The sequence below is a fragment of the Hypanus sabinus genome, chromosome 12 (genome assembly GCF_030144855.1).
Source record: "Hypanus sabinus isolate sHypSab1 chromosome 12, sHypSab1.hap1, whole genome shotgun sequence".
NCBI classification, from domain to species: domain Eukaryota; kingdom Metazoa; phylum Chordata; class Chondrichthyes; order Myliobatiformes; family Dasyatidae; genus Hypanus; species Hypanus sabinus.
This window is the reverse complement of record NC_082717.1, coordinates 1,800,395-1,815,306: the sequence shown is the minus strand read 5'-3', so window position 1 is coordinate 1,815,306 and position 14,912 is coordinate 1,800,395. Positions and strand designations below refer to the sequence as shown.

The window sequence follows — 14,912 nt, the reverse complement described above, 5'->3', positions numbered from 1 at the left end:
TAAATACATAGCTGAAGAACTAGAGCAAGGGGCAGGGATTCAGATTTATGAATAATTGGGACCTCTTCTGGTGCAGATGTGAGGTGTACAAAAGGGATGGGTTGCACTAAAATCCAAGGGGGAATCAATGTTCTTGCGGACAGGTTTACTAGAGTTGTAGGAAGTGGTTTAAACTAATATGGCAGGGAGATGGGTGTAACATGAATGTCAGGAAGGACAAGCCAATGATTAGGTACAAATACAAACAGAGCTAAGAGCTAAATTGGACCACAGAGGCAAAATTCAAAAGGGTGAAGAAAGCAGTACTAAAGGTTCTGTATTTAAATGCACTTTGCATTCATAATACGGACGGACACGAGGCAGAAATACAGATTAGTCTGTATGAGTTGGGAGCTAAACAACAAAGGATATACTTCGTTCCAGTATACTTCCGTATGCAGTATGTGGGAAGTCAGGGTCAACACAGTTGTCCCTGATGACCACACCTGCAAAAGGTGCGTCCAGCTGCAGCTCCTATCAGCCCGAATTAGGGAGTTAGAGCGGGAGCTGGATGAACTACAGATCATTCAGGAGGCAGAGGCAGACACAGATAGGAGTTATCAGGAGGTAGTCACACCAAAAATCCAAGAAGTAGGCAGATGGGTGACGGTCCAGAGAGGCAGGGGGAGCAGGCAGAGAGAGCAGAGCACCCCGCGACCATTCCCATTAACAATAAGTATACCGTACTGGATACTGTTGATGGGGATGACCTACCAGGAATGAGTTGTCGTGGTCCTGCCTCTGGCACAGAGGTTGAACCCTCAACTAGGAAGGGGAGGAGAGAAGAGAAGAGAGCGATAGTTTTAGGGGATTCTATAGTCAGGGGGGCAGACAGGAGATTTTGTGGGGCAGATCGGGAGTCTCGGATGGTATGTTGCCTCCCTGGTGCCAGGGTCTGGGACATCTCAGATCGGGTGCAGGCTATTCTTGAGAATGAGGGCATGAACCCAGATGTAGTGGTCCATGTAGGGACCAACGATGTAGGTAAGGTGAGTGAGGGGGTCCTGCTTAGAGAGTTCAGGGAGTTAGGAGTGAAGCTGAAAGGCAGGACCTCCAGGGTGACAATCTCGGGATTGCTACCTGTGTCACATGCGAGTGAGGCGAAGAATAGAATGATTATGCACATTAATACGAGGCTGAGAGCATGGTGCAGGAAGGAAGGGTTCAGGTTTTTGGATAATTGGTCTTTGTTCCAGGGACGTTGGGATCTGTTTCGAAGGGACGGTCTAAATCTGAACTGGAGGGGTACTAACATTCTTGCAGGAATGTTTGCCAGTGCTGCTCGGGGGGGGGGGGGGGGTTAAACTAGATGTGCAGGGGGCAGGGATCCAGAATACGACAGAAGATGACATGATGAAGGATAAGGGACAGGTGGGGAATACACGTTTCCCAAATATTAATTGTGTAAAGGAGAAAGGTGAGACAGAACATGTGTTGGAAAAGTTACATGTACAGAGGGTTGGTCAGAAGGAGCATGGGGTTAAATGTGTAGAAGGTTTGGGTGATCTTGAGAAGGTCATCAAATTTCAAGGTGCAATTAGCCCGATGGAAGTTCAAGGAGCTGGGTTAGGTACAATAGACAGTGTTTTAAGCAAAGAGAGGAGGAATGGACTAAGAATTCTATACTTGAATGCGTGTAGTGTCAGAAACAAGACAGATGAGCTTGAAGCTCAGATGAAAATGGGGAACTACAATATTGTTGGGATAACGAAGACATGGCTGCAAGGGGATCAGGCCTGGGAATTGAGTGTACCAGGGTATACGTGCTATCGTAGAGACAGAAATATGGGAAGAGGGGGTGGGGTGGCCCTGTTGGTGAGGAATGAGATTCAGTCCTTAGCAAGGGGTGACTTAGGAACAGGGGAAGTAGAGTCTGTGTGGATTGAGCTGAGGAACAGTAAGACCCTAATGGGTGTTGTGTACAGGCCCCCAAACAGTAGTGTGGATATTGGGTACAAGTTGATTAGGGAGTTAACATTGGCATTTGCTAAAGGTAATGCAGTCGTTATGGGAGATTTCAACATGCAGGTGAACTGGGAGAATTAGGTAGGTGCTGGACCCCAGGATAGGGAGTTTGTGGAGTGTCTAAGGGATGTATTTTTGGAACAGCTTGTGCTTGAGCCAACCAGGAACGAGGCTATTTTGGACTTGGTGATGTGTAATGAACAGGAATTGATAAGTGATCTTGAAGTAAAGGAGCCATTAGGAAGTAGTGATCATAACATGATAAGTTTTTATCTACAATTTGAGAGGGATAGGGGCAGATCAGAGGTGTCAGTGTTGCAATTAAATAAAGGAGACTATGGAGCCATGAGGGAAGAGCTGGCCAAAGTTAAATGGGCGGATGCCCTGGCAGGAAAGACAGTGGATCAGCAGTGGCAGATATTCTTGGGCATAATACAAAAGATGCAAAAGCAGTTCATTCCAATGAGAAGGAAGGATTCAAAGAGGGGGAAGGGGCCACAGTGGTTGACAAAGGAAGTCAGAGATTGTATAGCATTAAAGAAAAAGAAGTATGACAGGGCTAAGATGAGTGGGAATACAGATGATTGGGAAAGTTTTAAGGAACAGCAGATCTTAACTAAAAAAGCAATACGGAGAGAAAAAAATCAGGTATGAGCTCAGTCTAGCCAGGAATATAAAAGGGGATAGCAAAAGCTTTTTTAGCTATGTGAAGAGAAAGAAGATAGTTAAGAACAATGTTGGCCCCTTGAAGAATGAATTGGGAGAAATTGTTATGGGAAACAGGGAAATGGCAACAGAATTTAATGCGTACTTTAGATCTGTCTTCACCAGGGAGGACACAAGCAATCTCCCAGATGTATGGATGGGCCAGGGTCATAAGATATCAGAGGAACTGAAACAGATTGACATTAGGAAAGAAACTGTGATGAGTAGACTGATAGGACTGAAGGCTAATAAATCCCCGGGTCCAGATGGTCTGCATCCGAGGGTTCTAAAAGAGGTGGCTCAGGAAATTGCGGATGCATTGGTAATCATTTTCCAATGTTCCTTAGATTCAGGATCAGTTCCTGAAGATTGTAAAGTGGCTAATGTTATCCCACTTTTCAAGAAGGGAGGGAAGGAGAAAACGGAGAACTATCGCCCTGTTAGCCTAACGTCAGTCGTGGGGAAGATGCTTGAGTCCATTATTAAGGACGAAATAGTGGCATATCTTGATGGCAGTAATAGGATTAGGCCGAGCCAGCATGGATTTACCAAGGGCAAATCATTCTTGACTAATCTGTTGGAGTTTTTTGAGGGTATAACAAGGATGTTAGACAAGGGTAAGCCAGTGGATGTAGTGTACCTAGATTTTCAGAAGGCATTCGATAAGGTGCCACAGGAGATTGGTGAGTAAAATCAGAGCTCATGGCATTGGGGGCAGGGTTTCAACATGGATAGAAAACTGGTTGGCAGATAGGAAGCAAAGGGTAGCAGTGAATGTGAGTTTCTCGGACTGGCTGGAGGTGACTAGTGGGGTACCACAGGGCTCTGTATTGGGACCACAGCTCTTTACGATTTATGTCAACGATTTAGATGAGGGCATTGAAAACTATATCAGCAAGTTTGCTGACGATACTAAACTGGGTGGCAGTGTGACATGCCAAGAGGACGTTAGGAGAATACAGGGAGACTTGGATAGGCTGGGTGAGTGGGCAGATACTTGGCAGATGTCATTCAATGTGAATAAATGTGAAGTTATCCACTTTGGAAGCAGAAACAAGAGGGCAGAATATTGTCTGAACGGTGTAGAGTTAGGTAAGGGAGAAATGCAAAGAGACCTAGGAGTCCTAGTTCATCAGTCAATGAAGGTGAATGAGCAAGTGCAACAGGCAGTGAAGAGGGCAAATGGAATGTTGGCCTTTGTTACAAGGGGAATTGAATACAAGAGCAAGGATGTCCTTTTGCATTTGTACAGGGCCCTGGTGAGACCACACCTGGAATATTGTGTACAGTTTTGGTCTCCAAGTTTAAGGAAGGACATTCTGGCAATTGAGGAAATGCAGCGTAGATTCACTAGGTTGATTCCTGGGATGGCAGGGCTGTCTTACGCAGAGAGATTGGAGAGATTGGGCTTGTACACGCTGGAATTGAGGAGATTGAGAGGGGATCTGATTGAAACGTTTAAGATAATTAAAGGATTTGATAGGATTGAGGCAGGAAATATGTTCCAGATGTTGGGAGAGTCCAATACCAGAAGGCATGGATTGAGAATAAGAGGTCAGTTATTTAAAACAGAGTTGAGGAAAAACTTCTTCTCCCAGAGAGTTGTGGGGGTGTGGAATGCACTGCCTCGAAAGACGATGGAGGCCAATTCTCTGGATGCTTTCAAGAAGGAGCTGGATAGATATCTGATGGATAGGGGAATCAAGGGATATGGGGACAAGGCAGGGACTGGGTATTGATAGTGAATGATCAGCCATGACTTCAGAATGGCGGTGCAGACTCGAGGGGCCGAATGGTCTACTTCTGCACCTATTGTCTATTGTATCAAAAGGACAGGCAGAAAGGTGGTGGTAATGGTGCAGCTCTGTTGGTAAGAGATGGAATTACATCTTTAGAAAGAGGTGACATACAGTCAGAGAATAGACAATAATGCTATACAATCGCTGACTTCCTTTGTCAACCTCTGTGGCCCCTTCCCCCTCTTTGAATCCTTCCTTCTCATTGGAATGAACTGCTTTTGTATCTTTTGTATTATGCCCAAGAATGTTGAATCTTTGTGAGTGGAGATAAGAAACTGCAAGAGTAAAACAAAACATTTTGGGAATCATATATAGGCCTCCAAATAGTAACCAAGATGTGGGGTTGAGATTGCAAAGGGAGCTGGAAAAGGCATGTAATAAGGGTATTGTCACAATTGTAATGGGGGACTTCAGTATGAAACGGATGGGGAAAATCAGGCTGGTGTCAGATCACAAGAGAAGGAATTTGTTGAATATGTATAAGAAGGCTTTTTAGAGCAGCTACTCAGCTACTCAGGGAAAGGCCATCTTAGATTGGGGGTTGTGTAATAATCCAGATTTCATTAGGGAGCTTAACATAAAGGAACCCTTAGGAGGCAATGATCATAATATGATTGAATTCATATTGCTATTTGAAAGGGAGGATCATACGTCACATCTGTCGTATCGTAATGGAATACAGGTGTTCCCCACTTTATGAAAGTTCGCTTTACACCACTTCGCTTTTACGAAAGACCTACATTAGTACCTGTTTTCACCAACTGAATGAAATCCAAAAAGGATTTTTGCTTTTACGAAGAAAAGCGTCCACTTTAAACTTGTGTTTACCCCAAGAAAGACTACCATTACCATGAAGCCTAGTGCGGGCAGGTGCATGCACATGCGTGTATGTACTGATTTTTTTTTCTATAAATCAGTTTTTAGCTAAATCTTCCCGATTCTGGTAAGTGAAACTACACTGTACATGCATTATTTCTACTTTATATAGGCTGTGTATTTATCATATCATTCCTGCTTTTACTATATATTAGTGTTATTTTAGGTTTTATGTGCTATTTGGTATGATTTGGTAGGTTATTTTTTGGGTCTGGGAACACTCAAAAAATTTTCCCATTTAATGATAATTGCTTCTTTGCTTTACGCCATTTCGGCTCACAAAAGGTTTCATAGGAACACTCTACTTTCAGATAGCAGAGGAAACCTGTAAAGAAGAGGTATGAGACAGGAGCTTGCCCAGGTGGATCAGAGAGGGATACTGGAAAGGACGATGGCAGCACAGAGGCAGCTGAAGTTTCTGGATATAGTTCACAAGGCACAGGATAGGTATGTCGCATAGAAGTACCGTAAATTCCGGTGCATAAGCCAAGACTTTGGCCTTAAATTTTGGTCCTAAAATTAAGGGTTCGGCTTATACAGAGGGTGCCAACTGTGGAAAAACGAATACACAGAAGTCAGGTTGTATTTTTTGGCCATTTTTGAGTCAAATTCATTCCACTGTTGACGCATGAATTCTCTGAATGATTTGTTTAAACTCACATCTAGTGGCTGGACCACGGACATCAAACTACCGGGGATGACTGCAATGTCTGTATTTTCAGCTTTCAGTGCTGCTTTTGTCTCACCTGACAAGTGTGCTTTGAACATGTCCCAGACAAGTAGCGACTTTTCCTTACCGACACCTTTGTGACGTCAATGCCACACCTCTTTAACCCACTTCAAGCAACCCGCTTCGTCCATCCAGCAGCGTTCTTGAACATAAACAACACCCCACGGGAATTCTCTGAGCAATCTTTGGTTTTTTGTCTCAACACAAGATCACGTCTATTCATAATTCAGGTGTACCAACTTCACGTAGCTTTGAAATTTTCGCTGACCTCATGGTGTTTTTCGGCCCATTTCAATGCTTGAACTCAAATCATTTCTCTGGTAATAATGTATCCAGACAATCGCTGGTGATTCACCCACTCTAAAACTTTTTCTTCCAGTTCTGGCCACTGGCATCTTCTCCCGTGGTTTGCACATTTCGTCTTTGGCATTTCCCTCAGCATGTCCTCTGCATTTCTCCACTCTCTCACTGGTTTCTCATTTACTCTAAACTTTTTATTTGTTCCTTTAGCAAAATTAACAACCTTCAGCTTGAAAGCTTAAGGATGAGGTTTCAGGGTACTTGGAGACCAATGAAAAAATAAGTCAAAGTCAGCATGGTTCCTGTGAAGGGAAATCTTGTCTGACAAATCTGTTAGGAGTTCTTCAAGGAAGTAACAAGCAGAGCGGATAAAGGAGAGGCAGTAAATGTCATTTACTTGGATTTTCAGAAGGCATTTGATAAGGTGTCACACAAGGTATCTTACTTAACAAGATAAAATCCTATGACATGACAGGATAGATATCGGCATGGTTGACAGGTAGGAGGCAGCAAGAAGGACTTAGACAGATTAGGAGAATGGGCAAAGAAATGGAAGATAGAATACATGCTGGGAAGTGTATGGTCATGTACTTTGGTAGAAAAATGAAAGGAGTGACTATTTTCTAAATGGAGAGAAAATACAAAAAATGAGACGTAAAGGGACTTAGGAGGCCTTATGCATGATTCCCTAAAGGATAAGTTGCCAGTTGAGTCTATGGTAAGGAAGACTAATGCAATGTTAGCAGTGATTTCAAGAAGACTTGATCTCCACAGATGCCTGTGGCAAAGACTTCTATAGATTCACCAATCTCTAACTAAAGAGATTCTACAGAAGACTACAAACAAGGATGTCATGTTGAGACGCACTGGTGAGGCCTCAATCGGAGTATTGTAAGCAGTTTTGGACCCTTATCTTAGAAAGGAAATGTTGGAACTGGAGAGGGCTCTCGGGAGGTTCATGAATATGACTCCAGGATTGAATGTCATATCATATGAAGAGTGTTTGATGGCTCAGGGCCTGTATTCACTGGAATTCATCAGAAAGAGGGGGAACCTGATTGAAATCTATCAAATGATGAAAGGCCTTGATAGAGTGGACGTACAGAGGATGTTTCCTGTGGTGGGAGAATCTAAGACCAGAGGACATAGCCTCAGAATAAGGGACGTCCATTTAGAAAAGAGATGAGGAGGAATCCCTTTAGTTAGAGATTGGTGAATCTGTGGAAGTCTTTGCCACAGGCAGCTGTGGAGGTATATTTAAGGCAGACTTTTATGGATTCTTGATTGATCAGGGATATGGGGAGAAGGCAGGAGATGGGAGGCTGAGAGGAAAATTGGATCAAGAAATGTCAGAGACTCTATGGTTCAAACGGCCTAATTCCGCTTCTATATCTTATGGTGATATGGTTATGACACCAAGACCTACGAGCTCAGATAGGCAACATGATTGGCTTGGACATTGTACCAAGAGGCACAATTCCACGTTTAACTCATTGTTTTGCTAATTCTGTGGAGAGAGAGCAAGCCTAGACATGGTGTTGACATGTTAAGGACATAACAGGCAACCACAAACTGAACCAGCTGCACTAAAAGAGAAAGTGACATTGAGTAACATCACATATGGATGATGTACTCAGAAACCAATAGTTGTAATACAGACTACCCCAGCACTTCCCTTGGTGTGTTGATTGTTAATACATTAATAACCAATGAAAAGTAGTAGATATGGCCCAGTCCATCATATGGCCTTCTCCATCATTAAGTACATCTACCATGAGCTCCACCTCAGAAAAGCACCAACCATTATCAAGGATCCCCACCACCCAGGCCATGCCTGGATGTATTTAACATATTTAGAGCATGCATACCTCTACCATCATACCAGGCAGCTCATTCCAGGTATCCACAACTCAGACTGAAAAAAAACTCGGTCACAAAATCCTGCTTTGAACCTACCACCTCTCACCTTCAAAGCATGTCTTCTGATATAAGACATGTCAACATTGGGAAACTGATACCCTGTCCACTCTCTCTGTGCCTCTCATAATCTTCTAAACCTCCAGCAGATCTCAGCTCACCCCATGACACTACAGAGAAGACAACCCAAGTTTATCCAGCCTCTTGTGATAGCACATGCCCTCTAAACCAGGCAGTATTCTGGTAAACCTCTTCTGCACCCTCTCCTTCAACACCCTTCCTATAATGGGGTGACGGGAACTGCATGCAATACCTCAGGTGTGGTCTAACCAGAGTTTTATAAAGAAATCAAATCACACCATCACCCCATCCATGATTTTCCCCTTACTATCCCTGGCCCGAAATCATCAAAAGGGCGAATGATGTCACGAAGGATCCACTCAGTCTGCTCATGAACTGTTTCTCCCACTTCAATCAGGGAGGAGGCTACACACTGTAGCATCCCTGCCAGGACCACCAGCCTCAAAATCAGTTGCTTTCCCCAAGCAGTAAGACTGATCCCACCACCCCACACTCCCAACCATTACTACTTTATCATTTCCTGTCAGTCATCTATTTTCTGTGCCTCAGTCACTTTTGCGACATACTATCAATCCATTTATATAAGCAATCTTCTTCTCCATGGATTGTCACCTTGTCATGTGGAAAAGCTTGTGTGGTCCTGAGATCCCAAAAGCGACGCCCTCTGGAGCTATGTTCCTGGTAGGGTCACCCATGGCAGTAAGGTCGAGGGTGAGGTCCCTGACAAAGAACAATCCAACCAAGACCTCAATGGTGGAACAGGCGGACGAAGTTACTTTGAACTCAATGGCTGTTAAGGCACAGGTAGGCTGCAACAAATCCATCAACTCCAGTCGTCATGGCTTCCATGCCATTGGAATCAGTTGGTTGATTTGTGAAGTATCTCGTGCTTCTTGGGAGTGCAACATCATGTACACGTTAAACAAATACAAGCACAGGCGTCTTCGCTCTGTGATAGATCAACAGAACGAAGACTATCATCCTCGACCTCGAGGGTTAACCACAACGACGATGATAAGCAATTTATCATGTTTTTAATAATTGTGTTGTCTATCTTATTGTGTTTTTTTTTGTTTTGCATTGGATCCAGAGTAAGGATTATTTTTGTTCTCCTTTACACTTGTATACTGGAAATGACATTAAACTATCTTGAACTTCTCTGCCAATCTCTTCCAACTAAGATACCTCAGCCTGCAAACCCCTCCACATCTACTCAATCCAACACCAACCCTATCCTGAATCTCAACCAACCCCAACCCCTCCCTAAGGGCAGCTGGTCAGCGCTGTCTGCCCACTTAAGACTGAGGTGCAGAATAAGGCCATTTGACCCATCGACCATTCTATCATACTGATTTATTTTCCCTCTCAATTCCACTCTGCTGCCTTGTCCCGGTAACCTCTGACACCCTGACTAATCAAGAACCTATCAACCTTCACTTTAAATATTACAAAGTATTGGAGAAACTCAGCAGGTCAGGCAGCATCTATGGATGGGAAGAAACAGTCGACGTTTGGGGCAGAGACCCTTCATCATAGATGCTGAGCTCCCTCAGCACATTATGTGCATTACTCTAGATTCCCAGTATCTGCAGCACTCCTGTATCTCCGCTTTATAATCCTTACCTTGCCCACCTCAGTACTGCCCAGGGTGATCACCTTCACCCGTAATGACTTCTTGCCCTCCCTGCGGACGGAGGTTTCCATGGTAACGGGCCGCCGCCCCCTCAGCAACCGCACCGCCTCTCGCTGCCACTCTACAGCCGAGGTAGCGTGGCGGTAGGCCCCGCTGATGACACACGGCGCTGGCGTCGCTCACAGAGTCAGCGGCAGAAAATGCAGCCAGACGACCCCCACCGCCATCCCTCAAGAGCCTCCGCCCGGAGCGCCGCACTACCGTACAGCGCATGCCCCGAGCTCCGCTCTCGCGAGATCGTGCCGAGAGTACCGGCCGGCTGCTCAGGAGCGCCAAGGCAGAAAGGTGTCGGACATGAAACGTTCATCCCGCTTCTCCCTCCACACTGACGTCTCCAACTTTCTCTCAACATTTCAGACCGTGCGTTGGAATGCGGGAGGGGGTGGCCCAACCGATCTGCAGATCCCATTTGTCAGGGATTTAAAATATACAGATAAAAAACGAAAATATTTGAAATCTGAAATAAGAACAGAATGCGAGAAACACAGAAAGTAGGGTTATCGGCAGAAACTTGATGTGCCATGTCAAATGCTTTCCACTATGCATTGAATTGAATTGACTTTATTTCTTTCATCCTTAACATGAGGAGTAAAAATCTTTACATTACATCTCCATCTAAATGTGCAATTATAGTAATTTATAATAAATAGAACAGTCTATGTAACATAGAAATAAACCCAAATCAGCTTGAGTTAATCCTTCTAATGGCCTGGCGGAAGATGCTGTCCCGGAGCCTGTTGGTCCTGGCTTTTATGCTGTGGTACCGTTTCCCGGATGGTAGCAACTGGAATAGATTGTGGTTGGGGCAACTCTGGTCCACAATGATTCTTCAGGCCCTCTTTTCACACCTGTCTTTGTGAATGTCCTGAATCACGGGAAGTTCAGAACTACCATTTCACAAATTGACATGAATGCAGCCAAACGAAGCATATTTATTCTGGGGCCAAGGTGCAAAAGTTGTCGGCCTGTACACTCTGAAGATGTAGAGGGACCTGGGCATTTTACCGCTTCCTTCTGCTCTCAGAGTCAAGTTCATTACCTGCAGCTTCCCGAAGACCAAGCACATGGCTGCGATGAGAGTGACCAAGCTCAACTCAGACAAAGTATGTATAAGCAAACATATATAAGATATTAGTAAATGCACTCACACGAAAAAATATTGTCCAATATCTTGAGTCCATGAATGTTGCAGCACTCTGCAGTCAAACACAATTCAGCTCATCTTCTGCTTGTCAAATGTTCAGGAGCAGCACCGACTCCAGCTTGGATGCCTCTCCATATCACCTCTTCGTCACTCCAGTGGAGCGTACTCATTCGAGCACCTCCCTCTTGGGTGCTGCCATCTGTTACGTGAAGACTGGTGAAGGCAAGGGAAAATCTATCCTCACTGGATGGAGGAAAGGAGTTGAGTGAAGAAATGTGTGAAATGAATAAGACAGAAGTTTTGACTCCTTTCAATTTTAGTAGCTTGAAAGCCAAAGTTAAGGAAAAAGGAATATGTCCAAATAGTGGGAATGTCAACATCAGAACAAATATAACTCGAAGATCTCCTATGGAATGGTTAGTTATGACCTGCAATGGGCACAGGGACAGTAAAACTGTGTTAAAGAGAGAAGATAGGGGACAATAGCCCTATTGTTGGTAAGATTCAAGAGATTTAAATGCCATTTCCTGTACACCAGTGTATAGAGAATGAAATAATTGTTATTTACAGATCTGCTGCACAAAAGATAAATAACACAATTAATATACTGTAGTTACATAAGATAGCTTACATACAATAAAGTGGTGCTAGTCTAGAAAGTGGCACATAATGTGACTGCTGGGAATTAATAAAGTAGCTGTAGTTAGTTGTTGGAGGTGTTGATCTGCCTTACTGCTTGGGAAAAATAATTGATTATGAGTCTGGTGATCCTGGTGTGAATGCTACGTAGCCTCCTCCCTGATGGGAGTGGGACAAACAGTCTATGAACAGGGTGAGTGGGATCTGTCATGGTGTTACTGGCCCTTTTCCAGCTCCTTTCTACCTACCTATGTCCTTGATGGTGTGTGGGCTGGAGCACTTTCCTCTAAAACCATGAGGTTGTAGCTTTTTAAGCAGCCTCATCTGTGGCACATTGGCAAAGGCCTTCTGAAAATCGAAGTACAAAACATACACCTGTCTATCCTGCTTGATATTTCTTCAGAGAATTCCAACAGATTCGCTGCCAAAAGTTTTCTCTGAGGAAACCATGCTGACTATGACCTATTTTATCATGTGTCTCCAAGTACCCTGAAACCACATCCTTAATAATCGACTCCCTCTTCCCAACCACTGAAATCAGACGATCTGGGCTATAGTTTGCTTTCTTCTGCTCCTCCGGATTCTTGAAGATCATGAGCTAGTGACATTTGCAATTTTCCAGTCTCTTCCAGAACCAAGATCATTACTAATTCATTCACAACCTCTTCAGAACTTTCTGGTGTACACCGTCTGGTCCAGGTGACTCATCTATCTTCAGACCTTTTGAGTTTCCCAAGAACTTTCTCTTTAGTTAAGGTAACTCCATGCCCTTCTGCCCCGACGCTCTTGAATTCCTTCTCTCCAAACAGAAAAGCCCGATCTCGCTCCAGCTATCCTCACGACATGCTGATTAATCCCAGTAAATCGGCTCAGCAGCCTCCCACCGGAGACAGTAAGTCTTCACCGCCCGACACCGACGCCAATTACCCCGGGGCGGGGCCCGTTAGGGTTACGGACAGGGTCAGTAGCCTATCCATTGGTCAGTGGCAGTCGGGGGCGGGGTTTCCCTAAGCCTCGCGAGTCGGGGCTCGGACTTTGAGTGAAACTGTCACCGGAGAGGGGGCAGGATTGGGGGGGGGGGTAAATATCGGTAGCACGACTTTGATGTTTCAGTATTCTGCAGGGTGCTGAATAGTGGCAGCTTGGGTTGAAACATTTAGGATGAGGGTGGATATTGGGAGCTCGGGGTGAGGAGTCCGATGCTGCGCTTTTCGTCGAGCTTGGCAACGTGGAGACGTTTCCTCACCGGTCGAGGTGACATACTTAGTGCGCAATTGTGGGCGTTACTCGTGTTGATAGAGCCTCCGCAATATCAAAATGTGCAAGGTGAACCCAGGCACGGCGTCGGCTCAAACTCATCCACAACCTTCCTTCCCCATTCATACACTCCCCGTGCGGTCTCCGGCTCCCGGTCCCGGCCCCAAACTCCCACCCGTACCAAAGTCTCCCCGTCCTATCCTTAAAATCCCCATCCAGTCCTCAGTCTCCTGACCCAAGCCTTCTCCCCATCCCCAATCTGACAATCTGTCCCCAAACCCTGGTCTGCCATGAAGCTGCTCATCCCATCCCCACCAATCCCCAATCCCTCGATCCCGGACCCAAACTGTCCATTCCATCCACGTACTCCCTGTCTCTTCCCAAAACATCCCGTCCTGTCCCCAAACTCCCCATTCCGTCCCCAAACTCGCCGTTCCGCCCCCAAACACCTTGTCCCATCCCCAAACTCACTGTTACATCCCCAAATACCCCATCATGTCCCTGAACTCCCCCATCCCATCCCCAAATTCTTACTCCCAACCCCAAACTCCCGTTCCAGTTCTCAAACACCCATCCTGTCCCAAATATCCCCAATCCATCCCTAAAATCCCCATCGAGTCCCAATCTCCCAACCAAAGCCAAACTCCCATCCTATCCCCAATCTTCCATCCCATCCCCAAACACCTCACCCTGTCCCAATCCCTGGTCCGTTATGAAACTCCTTGTCCATCTCCAAACACCCGTCCAATCCCCAATCTCTCAATCCTGGACCTAAAACGTCTGTCCCGTTCCCATACTCCATGTCCCAAACCAAAATTCCCCATCCCGTCCCCAAACTTGCCATCCCAACCCAAAGCTGTCTGTCCCATCCCCACACTCTTTTTCCTGTTCCCAAGCTCCCCGTTCTGTCTCCAAACTCTTCTTCCACACTCCAAACTCCCACTCCAGTCCCCAAATGCACCAAATCCCAGTTCTCACCGTCCCAACCCTAGAATCCCCATCCAGTCCCCAATCTCCTGATCAAAGTGAAGCTCCCTGTTTCATCCCCAATCTCTTGTTCTCGGACTCAAAGTGCCCATCCCATTCCCATACTCCATGTCCTGAACCCAAACTCCCTGTCCAGTCCCAAAACTAGCCATCCCCAAACTCCTCGTCCCATCCCCAAACTCCTCGTCCCATCCCCAAATTCCTCATCCCATCCTCAAATTCCTCATCTCATCCCCAAACTCAGCATCCCATCTCCAAATTCCCCATCCCTTCCCCATACTCCCCTTCCAGACCCCACAATCTCTGTCCTGTCCCCACTCTCAATCCCAACTCCAAACTCCCAGTCCCATCCCTGAGCACCCTGTACCATCTTGAAACACACACGGTCCCTTTCCTAAACTTCCCTTCCCATCCTGAAACTCCTCATCTCATTCTCAAACTCTTCATCCCACCCTTAAGTTCCCTTTCTTGTCCCCAAGCTCCCCTCCTGTCCCCAAACTCCACTTCCTTTCTGAAACTCCACTTCCTGTCCCCATACTCCCCTTCCTGTCCCCAAACTCCGACTCCTGTCCTCAAAACACTCCTTCATAGCCCAAAACTCCCCATCCCACCCAAACTCCCCTTCCTGTCACCAAACACTACTTTCTGTCTCCAAGCTCCCCGTCCCTTCCCCAAACTTACGGTCACCAAACTGTCAGTCCCGGCCACAAGCTCTCCGTTGCATCCCCAAGCTCCCATCCTGTCTCCAAATTCTTCCTCCTTCTCCCAAACCTCCTCATC

At 45.6% G+C, this 14,912-nt stretch overlaps 2 protein-coding genes across 4 annotated transcripts in view; one reads left to right on the top strand and one right to left on the bottom strand.

Annotated features, from left to right (window-relative positions):
- The window catches only part of dnajc27 (DnaJ (Hsp40) homolog, subfamily C, member 27), a 77,360-nt gene extending 67,033 nt beyond the window's left edge, over window positions 1-10,327 (bottom strand). Inside the window, exon 1 of one of the 3 annotated variants that reach the window (XM_059985418.1) lies at window positions 10,036-10,327. In XM_059985418.1, the coding sequence (XP_059841401.1) occupies window positions 10,036-10,116 (81 nt within the window). In that variant the 5' untranslated portion in view covers window positions 10,117-10,327. The remainder of the gene's footprint in view (window positions 1-10,035) is intronic. The other 2 variants (XM_059985419.1, XM_059985417.1) reach the window with 2 other exon arrangements.
- A 2,697-nt stretch (window positions 10,328-13,024) lies between these two features.
- Window positions 13,025-14,912, top strand: part of LOC132402551 (protein EFR3 homolog B-like) — a 194,241-nt gene continuing 192,353 nt past the window's right edge. Inside the window, exon 1 of the mRNA XM_059985416.1 lies at window positions 13,025-13,142. Within this exon, the coding sequence (XP_059841399.1) occupies window positions 13,088-13,142 (55 nt within the window). The 5' untranslated portion in view covers window positions 13,025-13,087. The remainder of the gene's footprint in view (window positions 13,143-14,912) is intronic.